General features: G+C 44.7%; 1 protein-coding gene across 2 annotated transcripts in view; it reads left to right on the plus strand.

Moving 5' to 3' along the window:
* The window catches only part of TRPC3 (transient receptor potential cation channel subfamily C member 3), a 1234189-nt gene that overhangs the window by 397840 nt on the left and 815624 nt on the right, over positions 1-20725 (plus strand). For both annotated transcript variants that reach the window (XM_069631155.1, XM_069631156.1), the window contains exon 3: positions 5123-5308. In XM_069631155.1, coding sequence (XP_069487256.1) covers positions 5123-5308 — 186 coding nt within the window. The remainder of the gene's footprint in view (positions 1-5122; positions 5309-20725) is intronic.

Here is a 20725-nt window from a genome sequence, read left to right on the forward strand (position 1 = left end):
AGTTTTTTTAAAAATCAACAATGGTGCCCCTATTTATCTAATTTGGGAGCAATTGCCTCTTGTTATTGGTTCGAGCCGGAGCCGACCTATCTTGGACAGCATAATTTTCAATTTCACTCTATTCAAGCGAACAGACTTAGCGGCTGCTGTATGTATCAAAACGTACCTTATTCTCGCCGTCTAACCAATAACTAGTTCGAGCTTTTTGTTATTTCCAAGTCACTGTTAAGAAAGTCCTCCCTCTTGGCCAAATAGGTCCAGTGCTGCTTCTCTAAACTTGCATAATTCAGGCACCCCCCATAACCGTAACCAATAGAAGAGTGGTCTGAGCGGTACCATCTGGTCAAGGTAGGACATATCCAACTCCACACGCAGGAGGATTGTAGAATTGCTGCTTGGTATCTTCTTTATAAAAGTATTTTCCATGACACATAACTTCGTTCTATTAATGTACCCCCATGTTTCCACTATGTACAGTGCAGATTGTCTTGCTTGTGTTTTATCTCCAGGCAAGGGCTGGCAGGTCTGTTCCCGCGCCTGGCTGAAAGGTTGCTTCTGGCGTCAAAATGCTCGACAGAGTAGTTCATGCTTTATCTACCGGTTGATCCCATATTAGCCCTGTAGGAGAATCCTACTCCTAGATAGTCAAAGAATTCCACCATTGGTTGTGATGATGTTGACATGCGTAGCCCCATAATTTTCTTTTTACTGTAGTTAATATCTAGCCCTTTCTCAGTGCAATATTCCTGGAACAGTTTCAATTGTTTACTAAGGCCTTAGGGTGTTAAGGAGACTAAGATGGCATCATCAGCAAATAATAGAAATGGGCTAGCAATTGAGTGTCCGTTGGAGCTCCAAGGATTTTTCCAGTCTCATTTTTTTATATACAATAAAAACAATGCAGGGGCTAATACACAGCTCTGCTGTATCCCTTTCTCAACTTTGAAAGGATCTGTGGATTTCCTTCCCAAGCCCCATCTCACTAGCACCTCATTATCTTTATATAGTAGGAGAATGCAGAGCATATCACATGAGGAATACCCTGCTTACGTAATGAGCCCCATAACAAAATACGTGGTATACCATCGGCGCCAGTACGGAGGTCGATGAATAGGGCATACAATTTACAAATTCAGGACAGTTTTCAAAATTTCTTACAACAGACTCAGCATTGGAGTCACTGCGCCTTTCACAATTGCACCATCTATAAAAGAACATTTGTTTTTCAACAAATAATTACCACATTCAAAAGATGCTTCTGCAACATCAGTTGCATTGCAGTGTTAAGTTTACCTACTTTTTAGGATCACAGATGGATTCCTTTGGGAAAGCTATTTTCCTTATTTGCGTGTATTATTGCAAAATGTCTCCCAACGTAACTCTTTTTTCTCACTGTAACTTGGGCACCATAGATTAAACATTCTCATTGTTTTTTACGCTGGAAGAAAAATGGCACATCTTTTACCTTTTGCTGGATGGTGCATCTGCATCCAGAATTTCAACAAGGATGGTTTATTTGTTTCTTTGGGAGATGAATGTGCAAAACCATATGAGTATTTCAACCAATGTGTTCAATGTTTTTTAAATAAATTCAGCATATACCAGATTCTGCTTTTGTCAAAAGAAATCCACTGCCAATCTAGAATATACCAATGTAAGCAAATTCCTCACATGCCAGGGCACAGAATTCAAGCAAGGGAAATTAAGCCAAAGCGTACTTTGTTGATTACTCTTAAATGTTTTTGTGTCAAAGTAATTGGCAAGTTGAAAAAATGAACATGTGGAAACTATGTGGTCTAGTTATATGTAAATAAAATGTCAATCACAGGGTTCAAATGACATTCAGTTTCATAGTGATGACTTGCAACGTGCACGCATCATACGATAACCCAACCGAACAATATATGAATCGTAATATCACATTTTGAGCAAAGAGAGAATTGTTGTAATGATAGGTGACTTATTCATAATGCATGGTCACCTGTCACCCATCTTTCCATTGTAAAGCAGGCAATATCACAGGGAACAGCTCTTAGGATCACTGCCTCTCCCTGCAGGAATCATGCAGGCCACTCTGGAGCATTACCATTGTGCCATGCCTGGCTTGCGTGTAAGGCTCTGTTAGACAAACTGAGGGCTCAGCATCACAGAAATTGTTCAAAATTACAATTATGACATAATGCTTGCAACGGCATCAACAGTGGCAGTGCTACCCTGTGTACTATATGTGACAGGCATCTGTTGGAATTAGAAAATTACTTAAATATTATGGTGTTTTGCCCAACTTTTAGCAAAAACAGTGCTCGGAAACTGCACCATTTCAACCCAGAATAGAAAGGCTATGTTCCCCACACCTCCTATTTAGATCTCACGGTTTGTGTACATAGCCAAAGGGGATCAACCATATTATTGTTCTCCCATCCCATGGATCTCCTCAATGTTCTCATCCTGTAGTCACCACTCTGGTGTTTACACTGCTCTGTTACTTAGTAACTAGGTTTAAACTATATTAATCCTGTACATATCAAAACATATATATAGAAACCACAGCTCACTTAATTCCTTTATTCATACTTTAGTTTCTTAACACAAAGACTGAAACATACATCTCAAATCCTGTGTTGTAAGTCCTGGCATTGATAGCACATGTCATTTAACATTTCTGTGTAGTTTTATAGATGTAAGTGGACAAGCACCAGAATGCAGTGCAGCTAGTGGTTTTCCACATTTGCTTAAATGTGAAATTGCTGCTAGTGCTTGAATTCCTGTATTGGGACACACATAGAAATGGGCTTGTCCATATCACAGCAAATTCCATGTTAACCTTTAATGCAATTGGGGTACTACTGCCTTAAAATAGAGAACTCAGTATCTTCAAATAAAGAAGATAGAATGCACTTTATTACCATGATAAACAGCAACACCTACCACTAGAGGTATATTCTTTCTTGTAAACTGGGATTCACATGGATTATTTTCTTCTACACACACGTGCACACGCACGCACACACATACACAGCAATAAACAATTACAGCTGTAGCTTTATTTTGCCCAGTCTGACTGAATGCCTACATTTGCCAGCATACAAAGTAATATGCTAACCAAAATAAATCTACAGAAACACAGTGAGACTTAAACAAGCACAGTCCCAGCTTTGTTTCACATCGCATGCAGATTAATGCAACCCTTCCCTTTCTAATCAGCCATCATTTGCACCTCTTCAAGCGCCTTGAGGCCCTACTGATGGGATAAAGGTGCTATATAAATGACAAACTACTACTATTACGACAACTCTTCTCCAAGCTCCTCTCTACGACAACTCTTCTCCAAGCTCCTCTCTTCTCCTTCTCTTCCTCCTTCACCATCCCTGACTGCTTCTCTGCTATTCAGGCCTGGTGCACCTCCAATGATCTCTGTCTTAATGCCAGTAAGACCAAGATCCTACCCATCAGGACACCTGCTCCCCATTTCCCTCCTACACTCTGTCCGTCCTCTATGGACTCACCTCCCTCTCCTTCTACTGAGGACAGAAACCTTGGGGTCATCTTTGATTCCTCCCTTTCCTTTACTCCTCACATCTTAGGTCTTGCCAAGAAGGCCCACTTTCAACTTCACCTCCTTAGGGGCATTCTCCCTTTCTTCACCTTCCCCCAGACTATCAGTGTCTCTAGAGCTCTGGTTCTATCTGGTCCTCTCCAGGCTAGACTAGTGTAACAGCCTCTTTCTCATTCTGCCTCTCTTCACTGCGTCCTCTTCAACTAATCCAGAATAGGTCTGCAAGACTTATCCTTGGCCTCAACCCTGGGACTGTGTCTCTCCAGCACTAAAATCTCTCCACTGGCTCCCGGTTGCCGCAAGGATCAAATTCAAGGCCCTCTGCATCATTCACAAGGCTGTCTGGGGCCTGGGACCACGCTACCTGCAACTTTCTCTCACTAAATACTCTCCTTCCAGATCCACTCGATCTTCTGGCTCCAACTCTCTACTGGTCAAGCCCTTCTCCAAGCACAGAGCTGGGGGAAGATCTCTCTCCTCACCTGGCTCCCTCCTATGGAATAGCCTCCCTCTCTTTCTCCAACTTGAAACGGAACACCACAAGTTCCGCAAACAACTCAAGACCTTTCCCTCCTCCTTCTCCTTCCATCTCCCCCTCCTGTGCTAACCATCCCCTCTGTCGCTGAGATTGGCGGCCTGGTCTCTCAAGAGTCCAATAGGGTCCTGGCCTTCTGCCCAATCGCCCCTAGCAACCCCCCTTGTACTGACCTCTGGGTTTACAGCTGCCTGTTGGGTGCTTTGCCTCCGCTCTGCACTTGGCTGTGGCGGTAGACCTCCCTCTTCACCTGGGATGTCTCCACCTATACACTTACCGGTTACCTCCCAATGGGCACCCCTGGACTTCCTCCCCTAGGGGACCCTACTAGTACTTACCCCTACCACACCCCTTTTTCACTGCACTTGTACACTCCAAATGTCACAAGGCCTAGTAGGACCTCTGTCCCTTTTCTATCTATACATTGTCAATGTCATTGTTTATTTGCTCCCTCCCCTTGTGCCTAGTGGCGCTTTGAAACACTGTCTTGTTTAATAAGTGCCTTATTAATGAAAAATAAAATAAATACGACTGTGGCCAAAACATACATTTCCCATTTACTTTTGTTATTGATAGTTAACCTCTTATTCGGACAATGTCCCGAACTCTTTAAGCCCAGATACAGCCTCCCTCTCACCATGCACACATCTTTTGACTGTTTGCTTTGCGAGAAGAGGAGAAGGAGGAGGCCCAGGGACTTCAGACACCAAAATAAACACACAGTGCTCATTTTGGTGTCTGATGAGCGACTGGCAAGCCTCAAGCAGCTACCAGTGGCTAGCAATCTACAGGTTGGAGACCCTGGCTCGAGATGGTTAGAGCCAGGCTGTTCAGTTACCTCATCCCGAGTGGCGAGTACTCAGCATTGGAGCCAGAGCTCAATCCTTAAAGCAGCAAATCTTAAAAATGGGTCTCCTGCCTAAGCAAAGTTGAGAACTGTTATTATTATTATAAGTCCCCTTTGTGCATCATTGCTGATGATAAGTTGTGTCAGCCGGTAGCATCACATCTGCCCTCCTTTCCCTCCTCAGAATGACTACCGCAAACTATCTATGCAGTGTAAAGACTTTGTGGTGGGCGTGCTGGATCTCTGCAGAGACTCGGAAGAAGTCGTTGCGATCCTCAATGGTGACGTGGACACCGAGCCAGTGGAGTCCCCCCGACACAGAGCCTTACTAAGCCGCGTCAAGCTGGCCATCAAGTACGAAGTCAAAAAGGTAAGACTGACTCGTACACGTTTTATAGTCCATCATGTCTAGGTTTATTTTTAAATGGAGCATGTTTTCAAACCTTGAATAGTTTACTGAACAATGTTGCCAGTGAGCTTCGAAGGACAGCAGGTTGTCCTTCCATAGCCTGCAGCATGTTGCAGAATGGGGGAAGTTAAAACTGACTGCTTGGCGTGTATATGTCATTTCAGGGAAAATATCTGCCATTTTGTTTCCACCCAGCCAGGAAAAGGTGCTCTTGCTGCAGTCTTCTGCATTTTCAGAGCCAACATATATTTATATATCTTCACAAAAATAAAGGATCCATTGTGGGGCGCGAGCCAATAATTCGGTTTCTTCGTTAGTTTGGCTCTGTGGGCTTTCCTGTGCATTCAACGCTATATATTGGATTTCAATATGGAATTCTCAAAACAAAGAAATAACTACATTACCACGACTGAATATACCTATTGGGTCAGACCACACAAATAACGTGTTCTCTGCTCCTGTGAAAGTGTCTCCCTAGCACGTGGAAGCAGCAGGGCCCTATGCTGGTTCAGCAGTCAGACCGCCAGCTAAGCTCACAACTTACAGCGTGGTTGAGCGGTGGCGGTTCTGGACCGCATGCTGCTTAACCCCACCGGCGCCTGGAGGTTTCTCTTGCTGTTTACCCATCTTGCCAGGTGGTCCTGCTGTCACATCACCATCCAAGTTTGATAGAATTTTGCTAGATGAATGTCTACTGACTTAGCTTTTCAGTGTACGACTTCTTCTTCCTCAGAAGATATATGGGTTCCCATCATTAAAATGTCATGTTCTGTTCTGAAAATTACCAACGTCATTGTACATATTTTTTAATACGGTTTTGAATGTACCAGATTTAAATAATTCAACCATGTTCAAATGATTTTGCTTAAGGTAGCAAAAGCAACGACACTCTCAAAAGTTGTGTTTTTGGCATCAGCAAAAATTGTGCAACTAAGCAATGACATAAAAAAAAATCCATCATGTTTCCTCCACAGAGAAGTGGCATTCACTTCAATGGTGGCTATCATGCTCAGTGTAAAAAAGTAACATTCTTTGTACCCTGCGGAAGAAACCGCCTGGTCTTGTACTGTAGCTCCGGCGTGAAGCGCAGGTCTCTGATGCGAAAAGCCTGCACTTCATACGTTTGAATGCCGCGGCAGGACTGACTCAGCTTTTCATCCTTTCGGGTCGATGCATCGAGCACCATCATAAGGAATATTAATCTCACCTATTGGCACAGAATTATGTAAGCACATAAATGATTATGATTGAAACTCCAATGATATTAGTTACTTCTTAGCATCCTCACAGCACCCTCCACCACCACTTTCCAAAAGAGCCTCAAAACATACCTGTTTCCCCACACATAATCCAATCCGTCCAACTTCCTTGCTAACGCTTGGCTTTGCAAATCTTCCCATCCTGAAAATATTTTGTAACTTCCGTTTCACCTCTCACCTTTGAACCTTTGAATCTTGTAATGCGCACTAAGACCCTGTGGGCTAGGCCAGCGCTGAATACAAAATCGAATAAAATACAACAAAAAAATGAACACACAGTGATATCACTTTTCTAGGCAGTGCCCAGTGTACAAAGATGTACAAAGATGTGGAAGTCAAGTTTAGAGTCACCTTATATTATGTTAATTATAAGCAACCATCATGTCATTCCATAACGGTTTTGTACGATTGGACTGAAAAAAAAAGGTCAGACCGTACAAAACGACCGAAAAATGCAACCACCAAAGGTACGAACACCAAAAGTTCGAATCTTTGGTGGTAGCATTGCAGGTAAGTAAAAAAAAAAAAGACTGCGGGGGCTGCAGGGGTGTCCCCCGCAACACCCCGCTCATTATAGTGTGTCAGTGTGTGGCATAGTGAGCGGGGTGTTGCAGGGGACACCCCCGCAGCACGCCTGTAAAACAATAATAAAACAGGGGCTGCAGGGGTGACCCCCGCAACACCCCACTTAGTATACTTTACAGTATAGTGAGCGGGGGTTGCGGGGGACACCCGTGCAGCCCCGTTGTATGTAAGTGTGTTCGCATGAGAAAGGTGCGAACTTTTGGTAGCTTGCACCTTTCTCGTGCGAACATTCCGGCCGCGGCAAAATCAGCCGCGGCGGATCACTTAGAATCTGCATACCATATACAATACCTAAGCAGTCAAGGAGATACAGCAGAGAGACCATGATGTTGAGGGAAAGGTGCCACAGATTACACATGAAATCGGCATGCATCAAGAACATGTACTCAGAAATCAATTCGGCATATAAACTAAAATCCTGGCTCTGCAAAATATCAAGATTCTTGCATAAATACTAAACAGGATGTGAATTATTTATGTACTATATTTCATTCACGGGTTTTATATAGCAGCCGCACACCACCTGTTAACAGCTTCAGGCACTTGCAATACAACATGAAACCAGTAGGAGGCAAGGAGCATATGCTTTGTGGAAGAGGAAGATGTTGAGTCTATTGCATTACTTGCACACATCATTTTGCAGACAATTCAAGTGGGGTGAGCCTTGCTGGTATAGAGTCCCCCCCCCCCCACCTCCCCCAGAAAATGCTAGCATCTCATCAAGAAGTGGGATGGCATATTTTGGGATGCCAACCTTAAGTGTCCTGGTTGGTTTGTAAATTGGAAATTGTTTGCTCAGATGGATAGGACAGCAGACATTTGTGTACAAGACAGAAGGGTATGAATTTATGAATTTCACTCTTTGCTCGATGGGTAACTGATGCAGCCATTTTCGGACAGATCATATATGTCCAGAGAGTTTTAGACCCAGAATCAGGCAAGCAACGTTAGCTCTCTGGAGCTTCTATGGACTTTTAGCAGGGGGAGAGGCTGCAGACCCTCTGTGTCTCAATTCCTCCAAAACAAAACCACAGCAAGGACAACAATAATACACTGAGGCATGGTCAGGAAGAGAAGAATTCTTCAGACGAGGCAGATTCCCAAGTTGCTGCTGTTCAACGCGGGTGTAGGAGGAGAACCCACTGGTGGTATCCAACCAAATGGCATTGCAGGGAGGTTGTAGCAATTGCCGATCTAGAGTTCAAGATTTCAGTTTTCGAGGTGTTGAGGCATGGCTGGTTTAATGTCGTCCCTTGTTGGGCATGCACTAGCAAGTTCAGGACTTGGTGCCGATGCCTTGGCGGAGCAGACTTTGCAACTATTCTTTGCCTCAGTGGCAATTCATCTGGAACCATAGAGATGTTAAGACGAATCAACCAGAGGGAGGGGCATTAAGACCAGTCTGCAGGACACAGGGGAGGTTACCTGGTGGGTGCAGTTCCTGAGGAAGGGTTGTAGCAAAAGCAAAGCTGTTCCAGGGAATATGACAGCGGGCCTGATCTGATGCAGAAGAATACTGTGACCGCCATTACTGAAGGCCACAGGGAGGTCTAGAAGGCCCAATGCGCATGCTACAATTGAGGACGGAAGTGGAACCCTTGCTTCCGGTTTTCTTTCTCATAACAGATGTGTCAGCAGCTTTGTCTAAGGAGGAAGGGCTAGGACCTTAAGCAACGATGGAAGATCGAAAATATGTACATAATTTGCGACAACTGCGTGGTCTGAGTTTTGTTGAGAAATGGCTACATTTGTTAATGATCTTAAAAATGGCAGTGTCTCATGCTAATTCGAATTTCCATTAGGGAGCGGTGGTGGTGGTGATTGCTGTGTCACAAATGCTGTGCGCGTTAGACCGTGGGAAGCTCGAGTTTATTGATTTAATTGTGTCTTGGAAAATGCTCATGATATTAGACACTCGGAAGAGCCTTGTCGTTTCAATGGCTCTCAGCGAGCTCCTCGCCCACTATTGCCATCCTAGATACTGTGCTACGTTCCTTTATAGGGCAAGTGACGCGGCCAACTTCAGTAGCATTACACAATGTAATTTAAAAACAATACTCATAATAATAGGAAAGGAAAACTCAGATGACTGATATGCCCATGGACGCTGCCCATCACACAGGAACACTAAAAGGCAGCGACAAAAAAAAGTTGGTGAAATTAACATGGCAACGTTTGACAAAGAACAAAGTAGGTAGAGTGCTTAAAGGGTCAACATGGAAAAACATATAGTCAGTTATACAACTGCAAGCAAGCCAAGTAAATAGCACTCCTCACCACACCCAAAGACCAACAGGGAAATAAGGAAGCAAAGAGGAGCAGGGGAAAAAAGAGCAACGCCCGAACACCTAAACCAGAGAAGACAAGCAGAGGAGAAAGGGCCTAAAACTGGAACATTCTCCAGCAATTCAAAGCTTAGTAAACAGTGCATTCACTGGAAATGAGGTCTAAGTTAGAAAACTAGGAGACACAGCCAAGCTGTACTGAGTCAAAAACACTGCACAAGTGCTGTCCCAGGAATACAGTTTCAGCTCAAGAAGCAAAACATTGCAGAGCATGTCAAATCAGAAATTGTGGAATTGAGAAAAACTAGGAATTAAGAACCGCAGGGCCACCCCGAGCAGTAACACTGCATCAGCCAGTGCTACAATCTAGTAAACTATATGACTTGTAAAGCTCCCTACCTCAGGTGCACTAACATGCTAGCACCGGCCAGCCATTGGTGTGCTACTTACTCCACCCATTCTTGGCATGCAAGGGTGTCGGGGGGCTGTGTTTAGCTTTTAGACTGAAGAAGCAGATAGGCTTCTAGAATCCCAAAATAGACCTGGCTCAGAAGAGAACATTTAAATGCAATCTCTGGGCATTTATATTATTGCAGTCAGAGCGTCATATGCCACAGGGTCCAAAAGCAAAATCTAACAGTGATAAGGGCCTGATGTGGTCTCCAGAGGATAGCTCAGGGGCAACGTCCTGTCCTTGGAAGCAAGAAGACACGGAGCAACACAGATACTGGGTCGTGCTTAGAAACCTCTGGGTATTAAGCGTGTTATAAATAACCTATCATATCATATCTCTAGTGGTGGATATGAGAGCAAAAGTTAAGGGATTGCATTGCCCCATAGCCATTCTCACTGAGGCAAATCACCAAACTCATCATGTTTCTGCTCTCACCCTGAAAGCATCAATTCTCCATCCGGTTGGGTTTTTTACCGACCAATTTTTCACCTCTTATTTTATATTACTGCACATTTATTTCTGCTTTTTTTCTGCACAAAGTGGGGGCACTCACCTTCCTCACCCCATCCAATATTGCTTCTCCCAAACCAATCAACTTCTTTTTGTGGCAATCAAGTGGTAGCATAATGTTTAGTAAAAAAAAAAATCCTTGCTGAAAAGTGCTTGATAAAAAGACTGTCTAACCTTACCCCATAATTTCCCTATAAGCGTGCCCGTTTATGGGGCCTCATTATAAAAGCATTCTATTGACCTGTTGACGCATAGCTTGCTGTCATTCCGATTAGATGTCTGCATATGGCAGGCGGCTCCTTTATAGAGTGCTTTTGGTGGCACCAGAAAAAAGGCAGAGGTTGGATGCTGTGGCCATACAACCGTGGCCATTGTATCCAGCGAGTCTCTAAGGCAATGATGTTGCCAGGTCTCCAGATTGATTGCTTGCTCTTTCATCCTGCTGAATGAGATGCCTGCTTACATGCTGCTTGGACAGTCTGAGACTCGCTGGTGCAAGAGGAGAGTGTCAGGAAATAATATCACATTCCTACATAGTGCTCCATGCTAAATTCCACCTACGTTTAAGCACTGTAATGGAAGGTCGTAGACAATGTGAAGGTACTCGATTCATTGCCTGTACAAGCGCAAAGGTCTCGGTTGACCCTGTCAGGACACAAAGCTGTTCCTCTGGGTAGTGCACCGATCTCCGAAACGAGCTCCAAGTTCACGCTGATGTTTTGCCGCCTGATGCTGCTGCATTTCTTTCTGTCACTGTATCAAGCGGTGCTCTAAAGAGTTGCTATTCCTCTGTGAACAGCTTGTATCCTACTTTTCCCTAGGATGTATTTGTTTGTAGCTGAAGTGCCACAACTGCAGCGGGACGTAAGTGACTGCAGATGTGTGTCACTTAAGTGAATACAGATATTGGAGCTCATTTTGAGCTTGGAGTAATGTAACAAAAATTGATAAAAGACTTGTAAGGCTTGTATTCCTGCTTTTACACCACGCCTCATTTTCCAGTGTATGTATGGTGGATAGCAAGAGCGGAACAGAACTCTGCTTCCACCGCTCCCATCCTCTCTGCCATACAAATACTCCAGCATTTGTGCCGGCATCGATTTTCATGTACCAGCAAAAGGCAGGTGGACTCCATAGTAATCCATTGTAGACATGAGTACATGGCAGGTAGCATTTAATCAATTAGCACGGCGGAGTGTGAAAGGGTGGGCAAAACGTGGCGTGCATGCTTGTGCATGCCTATTGCTGCCCTTTGCCCTCCCTTTTGCACTCCACCATGCAAATGACGAACATTGGACAGCAGGGATCCGCGTGTGTGAAGGTGCACACGTAACTGGTCCCCACCATCAAATAATGGGAGACTAAAGAATGAGGTCCTTTGTGGGGGTAATCAAACTGCGCCAATAATTAATCTGCTCCTGCCAATCAAAATGTTGATGCTTTCCGCTATGTGTTTTGGACTTCTACTCCTAGCAGCCCTACCCAGCATACCCAGTGCTAAAGGCTCATGGAAGTTGCAGTCTAAAGCATCTTGAAGGTCACTTAATGAGTAACCATGTCTTAGAGTCTACTTTCCCCTGGCATTGAGGGTTGCCCTGCAACAAAGGGCTTATAATGAAGGATCTTGCAAAAGTAATTGCAGCGGCCGTTGCAAAGGCCAGAGAGTGGTGGACGTTGGAACACTAGACCCTGTACAATGTTTTTAAAAGATGGGAATCTTATTTTCCTAAAAGTCCAACAATCCCCTGCTTCATGACATCGACAATAGGGAAGTCAGTGGCTTCTCACAGGATCTAGTCTCAAACACAAACAGGCTACTTCTTCTGTACTTCTTTCATCCCGTCAGGCATCACGTTTTGGGTAAAAAGGAAGATGCACATTTTGCCAACTTAGCCAAAATAACAAAATCATTTCTTAACTTAAAGTGACAACAATAATGTTTGCTTATTAAAACCCCAATGAAGGATCAGAACTTTAGTTTTAAGGACAACTCTACTACTTGCACTGTTGTAATTGCCAAATCATCCTAGTCAATTCGCCTCACTGTGTTGAATCTGGTGAGAGCAGGCCCATGGGGCAAGAGGGCAATGCCCGAAGGGCTGGCTCAACATTTTAGTTTGGGACAGTTTTTGGTCAAAGTGGGGCAGTATTTTTGGCCGAAGTAGGCCAGTTTGAGTCACTTCACTAGTTTTAGCAAATGCTACAAATCAAATATACTTTAAAATGCACTATTTGAATTACATGTTACCATAAACTCCACTTTGAGTAAGTACTCAAACCGCCTTCAGGAAAAATAGTGAATTCCAATTTGTTATCGCGGGCCACTTTTCCATTGGTGCTCGGGAGAAACACACACCTCAGTCAGACCCTGTTAACGAGTAGTTGTGGTTCGATCCTGTCACTGCCAGCTGTCTTGCAACATTCTTGTCATTATCAGACTGTGCAGCCCTGGATGGTTTGGATACTGAATCTGCACTATTCTTTCTGAATCATAACTAGGAACCTGCATTATCACGGTCATACATTTCAAATGCAGTTGAAAAATATAAGGATAGTAACAGTTCCAAGCATTGGCAAAGCCAGTAGGCATGGCTTGTATATATTGAAAAAGTGTGCAGCAAGAAGGTATGTGTGTACTGTTTCGTAAGACCGTATGTGGAAAATAATAGGTACTACAATTGTTAAAAGTGTGACTGTATGTGGAAAAATAGGTATTACAATTGTTAAAAGTGTGACATGTGTGTTGATGAGAGGATGTGTGCTTAGCCTTTGCAGCAAATATATCATAAATATGGCATGTGCTGGGCCAGTGCAGGACAGTGTTGGACTCCAAGCCCAAGGTTAGTTTAATGCTGCTTTATTGAAGCAAATCAGGGGGTGATCATCCCTCCACCCCATTGAATGTTTTGCAAATCAAAGTTCTGCAAGAAATTGTGTGGTTCGGTGCTTGGTACCAGGGTTCCGACATAGTTAAGGTTTGTATTTTTGGGGAAAGCAACCCGGGCCAAATTGAAATCCACACACAGGCACCATTTGAAAAGGAACATAGCTGTGTGATGTTATGCGAAAGGTGCTCTTCTAAGTGAAATATGTCAGAAGCATGTCGCCTTTCACAGTTTGGGCAGTTCGCCAAAACGAAGGGAAGGTTTGAATCATTGCATTGCGGTGTATCAGTGTTCTGCACGTGGGTGCATGCAGGAGGCCCCTGTGCAGTTAGAGGCACTGAGAGCCCAGGTCATTTTTTTCTGATATGTTCTAGGTGCAATGATTTCTGAAAAACTGGCACAGGCCCTGGCTTATAGTGAATAATGTGTGATGTTGTGAAGGAGCTATATCTTTGTTGTTAACAGCCACTGATGATGAAACCTATTACAAAATAATTGAATATGTGAAAGCTGCTATGGAGAAAACAGGCGGTTTTATGAATATATGGGAATTTAACTAGCGGTACGAAGATAGCCACACATTGAGGTGCAATTGCTTTTTAGAAAATAACAAAAATGTGGAATTGTGTGGCCAACTCTGTTGTGAAACGAATGACCTGGGTTTATTATGTGGTTTCCTTTTTAAACTCTTACTTGGTTAGATGAGAAGATTGTAAAGCAAAATATATATTGTGAATGTATTCTTGCTACCAGAGAAATAATGATACATATTTTACTACTACTATGATAGGATGTGCAGCAAACCGAATCTTGTTTCACTTTGTTTCCCAGCATTAAGCTGGTTTCTAAGTGCTTTCAAATTAAATTGTGCAGGGTAATTCAGTTTGGTGAAGAGGTCAAGTTAGAAGATAGTGCTTTGACCCAGATCACACAATTTGTGCATGTGGGGAAGCATACTACTATATGGCATCTGGAAGTGAAGTGTGGAGGTAGCTTGGGTCTTCTCAACGCAAGTAAATACCCAGTGTGTTCGCACTCCCGTTCAGTTTTTCAATGGGCTTTTTTTCCACATGTCTCCTTTTTCAAAGAGCTTCTCTAATTTTGGGAGGTGAGGGAGCAGAGGTTTTGAGATAGTTATCTGACCATGTCACCGCCAATGTTTGGCTCGGAGGAGAAGATGGGAGACACTGATTTGCCAGTCAACACACACTTTCTCATAATGGTTTGAGTTAGACATTCTAAAAAACAAAGCAGGATTTATGGGAAAATGTTAAGGTGTCCTCCTTGAACATCCTCAAGAAAATTCCACAAAACCTGATTGTTTTTTTCCACCGTTTTGAAAAAGAAATATGCAAGTTGTCATTGTGCCCAAACTCTTGGACAAAAGACCCTGAAAATAAGATTTCTCTATTTATGTTGAAGGTGGACAGAGGATTATGATAAGCACTGGTATAAAATTTTATATCATAGATAATGAGCAATGTGGCCGGAAATATGCCTTTTTTTTAAAGGGTGTAATATTTTTTTTAATATCTAGGTTTCGGCCTTTGCGTCCATTAGTAGCACCTTCTGTCCATAAAACTAAGGTGAAAGCTAACATATGAAAATGAATGGTTTACTTGAAGTTAAACAACATATTTGTTATAAATAGAACTTTCACAGTAATACTAAAAACGGTCCATTATAACAACTTATTACGACTTTCTTTCAAGGCAGATCAGTGCAAACAATATACACAGAGAAGCAAATATTGGTTCATAAATGGCACACTTTACTACCGGAAATGACAGTCACATGAACGTTGATCTTGCACTAAAGATATCTCAAATATCATTCGCTCGCATTGCCATATTTCCATGTTTCTGGACTTTTAGATTCAGGTGGTGGATCCAATTCATTGAGATCATCAATGACTTCTTCAGGTGGGCTTTTGCTACATCCATATCCTGCACACTGACCACACCTAAAAGAGAATCCAGATCCACTTCTTCTGCTCTCACAATTGTTATTTTCTTATCACTTGTTATTATGGTATTTCTTGAACGCGGACCTAGCTTTGAGAAGCAACGGAGCACTTTACAGAGGTATACAACAATACAGATACACAACAGAGCGCTTTACAGAGGTATACATCAGTACAGATGAATAAACGAGTGCTTTTCAGAGGTTACAACAAAACACATATCCAGGGGGGATAGGATACAGAGAGGCACAGAGGAGGGGTACAGCTGTACAGGGTAGCAAGTCAGGTGGTGCGGGGGGCAACATGATGGCCTAGCTGTTGAGGAGGAGAGACTCCTTGAAGAGGTGGGTCTTGAGCTCTTTTCTGAATTGTCGGAGCGTGGGGGCGAGTCTGATGGGGACAGGGAGGACATTCAAAAGTCTTAGGGCGTAGGCAGAGAAGGCTTGTTTTCTGGTCATTCCCTTTTTATAGTGTTAGATTACAAGTCTGCACGTGCCTTGGCTTCTGGTGGTGTGCTGACCGCCGGAGATGCTGAGTTTCTCCTCGAGGTAGCTGGATGACTTGAGGGTGACTGCCTTAAAGATGATGCAACAAGACCTAAAGGTGATGCTTTCTTGCAGTGGAAGCCAGGGAATGTCGATGAGGGCCAGGGTGATGTCGCTGCATCTGCGTAGACCCTTTATGAGGGGTGCGGCAGTGTGTAGGACACTTCTCAGGGGACACAAAGGAGGTCAACCGGAGGCCTTCGAGGAGGGCATTGCCGCATTCTAGGTGGGATAGGACTGCTGCTTGAACAGTGGATCTAAAACTGTCCAGCGGCAAGAAGGGCTTGACTTTCTGTCATGAACTTCAGATCACGCCCCTTTTGGACCTCCTGGTCCTTGTCTCAATGGGGCTTACATTCCGTTCTGCTTCCAACATGGCCGTCCAGCGCTGAAGCCCTTGCTCGCTCCGCGCGTCTCAATGCTATTGTAGAGTAGCCTCAGACATGTGTTCATAGATTGCGGTATTGTTTCCTTGTGCCAGTGCTATTACCTGCTCCTGACTCTTTCCCCCTTCCTGATTCCGAGCATTACTAGCTTTTCCCAGACTCCCGGATTCCTGGACTCCGCGCTCCCGTAACTAATCGCAACCTGGAACCAGACAAGACTCGAGCAGCGCTGTTCACGACCAGCAGCGTTCGCAAGAAGGCAGCGATCGAAGACACCGGCAAACACCGTACCCAGGTGAGAAGGGGGGAACTCCTTGACACTTTCTGCAAGAGGGAGAGCTGATACCAAGCTGTCTGAGTTTTCTTAGCTATGTGTGTCTTGAAGGAGAGGTCTTTCTCGATGTGTAACCCAAGGGACTTGGCGCAGGAGGTAAGCTCTGGTATGAAACCCCCAGGGTTCATGGTTAATAGCCAGGTATGTATGTCTGGGTGTTCGGTGTTGCTGGTGAGGAGTAGTAATTTGGTTCTTTCACATGCAGTCTTGCAATTGAAAATGACAAGTTTCAGAGGGTTCTCTGGTGCAGCCTTTTGTAGTGTTGGAACTGGATAGAGTTAGTCACTGTAGAGTTTCTGGCCCCAGTCTTCAAAGGATAGATCCACTGCTGCACTTATAAATAGAGGCATAGTGAATTCTGGCATGCTGCAGCCGATGTGGGTGCCAGTACTGCTAGGTCAAAGTTACAGCTGACTTTCTGCTTGGTCACGATCTTGAGATAAATGCAATGTTGTGGTATGTCCAGATTTGGTGGCCCTTTAATGCTGTACATGGACAGGAAGAACCCCTCTCCTGCAACTGAATTCGTGTAAGGTGAAGCACTATTAAAGACATCCATTTGGTGACCACAAGACACATCGGTAGAAAGCAGTTTGTATGCATTCTTTTTTGCCCTTTCTGGAAGAAGCATAGGTAGAATCACATTGTGTGAATGTGTGAAAGAAAAACATATACAATGAGGTACACCAAGAATTATGGGGTCCTGTTTTGGGTCTCCAAGGACAAGTGAACCATGCTGGGTTGGCCAATTCATAACAAACCGTAATATTGCCAACCATCGCACAAGGGATTTCAGTCTAAACACACAAAAATCTACACAACATCAGCATAAGGATTCCCGCTTCCAACCAACAACCCTACCCCAACTCTCCATACTCCTGCAAGCACACTGCACACCTACTAAATACACGCACTCACATGATGTGATATGATTAGTTATTTACAACACGCTTAATACCCAGAGGTTTCTGAGCACGGATCCGGGGATCGAACCTGTGTCGTCTTGTTTCCAAGGCGAGCACGTTGCCCTGAGCTATCCGCCTGAGATGATGCATATCAGCCATGCACATACATACTAAGCCTCTGTGGCTCATGGAAGGTATTGTAGTAATTTCACTTTCAAGTTTATTCAACGGAACAATTTATTTAATGTTACTTTTGAGCCCTGCATCTCTTACATTTGGATTAGGTGTATGGAGGAGTCCAACGGCATAATTTATTAATCCAAGTGAGACATACCAAGCAAAGTTCTGTACCAGGCGTACACCACTTTCCTCAATGGATGTCACATTCCTGGTAGCAGTTGGTATCAAATCAATGCAATAGTGTATGTTTTCCTTCTTGCAAGTAAGGCGTGTGGTGCCTATGAATTGTGCATTAATTGCTACTCTGCTATTGCATGCACATGGCTGTGAGCTGATTCAGTTATCATGTGTCAGTAAGTGCTACAATTTTTCAATCCTCATTTCACATTTCTGCACATTGTATTTAGCTGGGAATGCTGGCCTGACGTAGTTCTCCTGTGAAGGATACGTTCCTACTGATCTGTACACTTTTATAACCATTGTAACACCATAACCAATTCGGATCCGCTCTTGACGAGCCCTCTGACAGACTGGATTCACCTCATCCATGTGCTTCCCGCCTCACTTCCACTCCAATTCCCACTCTTACTTTATCCCTTTGTTGTATATACAATTGCATAGGGCCACCTTTACAGAGAAACAATCTTAAGGGAAGAGGGGAAGTGAGGACACGAGGAATGGAGGGAGGCAGAGGAGGGACTCCTAGAGCCCGGGACAGAACCGGAAAGGGGATTAAAGAGAAGTTTTGTTGATTCAGTAGCTCAGTTTGTCTCTGTGAATGTGAGTCGGTTTCAAGGGAGTTTGACCGAGAGCTGCTTCTTATGTTGCACCACCAGATAAAACAACTTGCGACGAAGGGAGATGACCACAACAGCAAAAGAACCCAGAAGGACAGTCCGCCCGCCGATCCGGCTACTGGTAAAAAAAATAGAGGGCAATCCACCCAATCAAGCAGCCAATCCCGACCCATGATAGGGACCACAGAGCAATCCACGCAAAGTGGAAGAGGGAAGTCTGCCTGATCAAATAGCAATCCGCCCAAAGGAAAGTGGGCAATTCGCCCAATAACGCCACTGAACCCAGTCCCTACAGGAAATAAAAGGCCAATTCTCTCACAGGAAAGAGGGCAATCCGCCCAAGTGAACTGCTTATCCCGGCCCTGGAAGAAATAAAAGGACGATCCACCCAAAAGAAAGAGAGCACTCTGCCCCATCAAGGTACCGCTCCCGGCCCCTAAAGGAAATAGAAGTGTAATCCGACCACGGAAAGGGGGCTATCCGCCCAATTGAATGGCCAATCCCAGCCTCGCAAGCGAGAAAACGGCATTCCGCCCAAAAGAAAGAGGGCACTTCTCCCATCAAGTTGCCGATCCCCAACCCCTGAAATAAATAAAAAGGCAATACCCCCAAAGGAAGGAGGGCAATCCACCCAGGCATCCTGCCGAACGCAGCCCGACACAGTAGTCAAAAGGGGCCCCGGTGAGCAGCGACAGGGGCTTTCAAGACAAACCTTGCGCATGGCCGCGAGTGAGCAACATAGTGTCTAAGTAGCCTCACAGCGGTCCATGTCCAGCAATAGGGTATCAATGCACCAAATGTAGAAGATGACATCACCTCGAGCGGGTGTGTAGGGAAGAAATTCCTTTCCCAACAAAAGAGATGATGGTCCCTGAAAGAAGAATGATTAGCGCGAAAGGAGACGTGTACCTGTGGGAAGAGAGAAGACAGGAAGTTCCGCCGGACTAACACTACAGAGAGTACGCACGACCACTGAGAGAACAAGCAGAAGATGGGAGAGAATGGCACTAAAGAAAGAAACTCCACCAGGTGGGAGAAGTTGTCAGCACCTCCAGATGACTACCATCAATGCCGGAGCAGAATGGCGGGAGAGCAGCTCGAGGATAAGCAGGGGAGTGGGGGGGTGATGTGCATATACAATTGCATGGGGCCACCTTTACAGAGAAACGACCTTAATGGAAGACAGGAAGTGAGGACAGGAGGGATGGAGGGAGGAAGAGGAGGGGCTACTAGAGCCCGGAACAAAACTGAAAAGGGGTTCAAAGAGAAAGTTTGTTGATTCAGTGATTCCGTTTGTCTCTGCCTATGTCAGTGGGTTCCAAGGGAGCAAGACCGAGAGCTGCTTCTTCCAGTGCAACACCCCACTTTATAGCTCTTTAAGGAATTTCTGCTGTGCTCCCTACACATCTGAAAATAGCGGCAGTGGCAACTGGTCCATTAGGGTGAAAGGGGTGGTGCCCACCTTCTTTTCAGCCACCACCAAGAGAGACAATGTCACGAGTGACAGTAGGCACTTTAACACAGCCTCCTTCACTCGTGGACATTTCCTCTCTTCATTGTGCACAATGTGCTACAGGGATGGCTTTCTGGCAATCCCCAGTGTGCATGCCCAGTGCAGGGTTTTCTCCGGCTTGTGGAGTAATGCTTCACAAGCCACAGAGAAACAGTAACCCGGGAGTGCTAAAAGCGAAGCACCCCTGAAGCAAAGAAAGATCTTCACCCCTCCCCTATCTTGCTTCAAAGCAGGCTGGAATGCCGTCCAAATGTTAACCCTATCATCTGCCTGTGTAGATACATAGAGAAGAAAGGCTGAAGGGAGGCCTTCTGTGAAAGGTGACTCCCCTTCTAGGCAGGACGGTGTTCTAGCCCTGACCAGCAAAGGAGAGGCCATGAAAATCGTGTGGGGACGTGTGCTGCCCTGACAAGGAAAGACAAACGAGGGGAAGAAAAACAAGGAGGGTTTTCAGGTAAATGAATCGTTTTGTGCATAAGTGCGTGTATGAGGAGAGAGTGGGGACGTGTGCAAGAGGCTTGAGGGAAATGTGTACATTAACACTGACATGGGGCCTCATTATGACTTTGGAGGCAGCCATGGCGCTATTAGCGCCATGGCTGCCTCCAAAATTGTGTCTGGGTCCGATCTGGTGGAGTGGGGATTTACCGGGACATTCCGCCCTAGGCGGACCCGGTAAGTCCCCATTCCTAATGCCATTCCCCATTCCCATTTGAGCCCCCATAGGGTTCAATGGGAATGGGGAAGGCGCTAATTACGGGCCTGCTAGTGGCAGGC

Source organism: Ambystoma mexicanum, chromosome 6q (genome assembly GCF_040938575.1).
Source record: "Ambystoma mexicanum isolate Mex_15411 chromosome 6q, UKY_AmexF1_1, whole genome shotgun sequence".
Taxonomy (NCBI): domain Eukaryota; kingdom Metazoa; phylum Chordata; class Amphibia; order Caudata; family Ambystomatidae; genus Ambystoma; species Ambystoma mexicanum.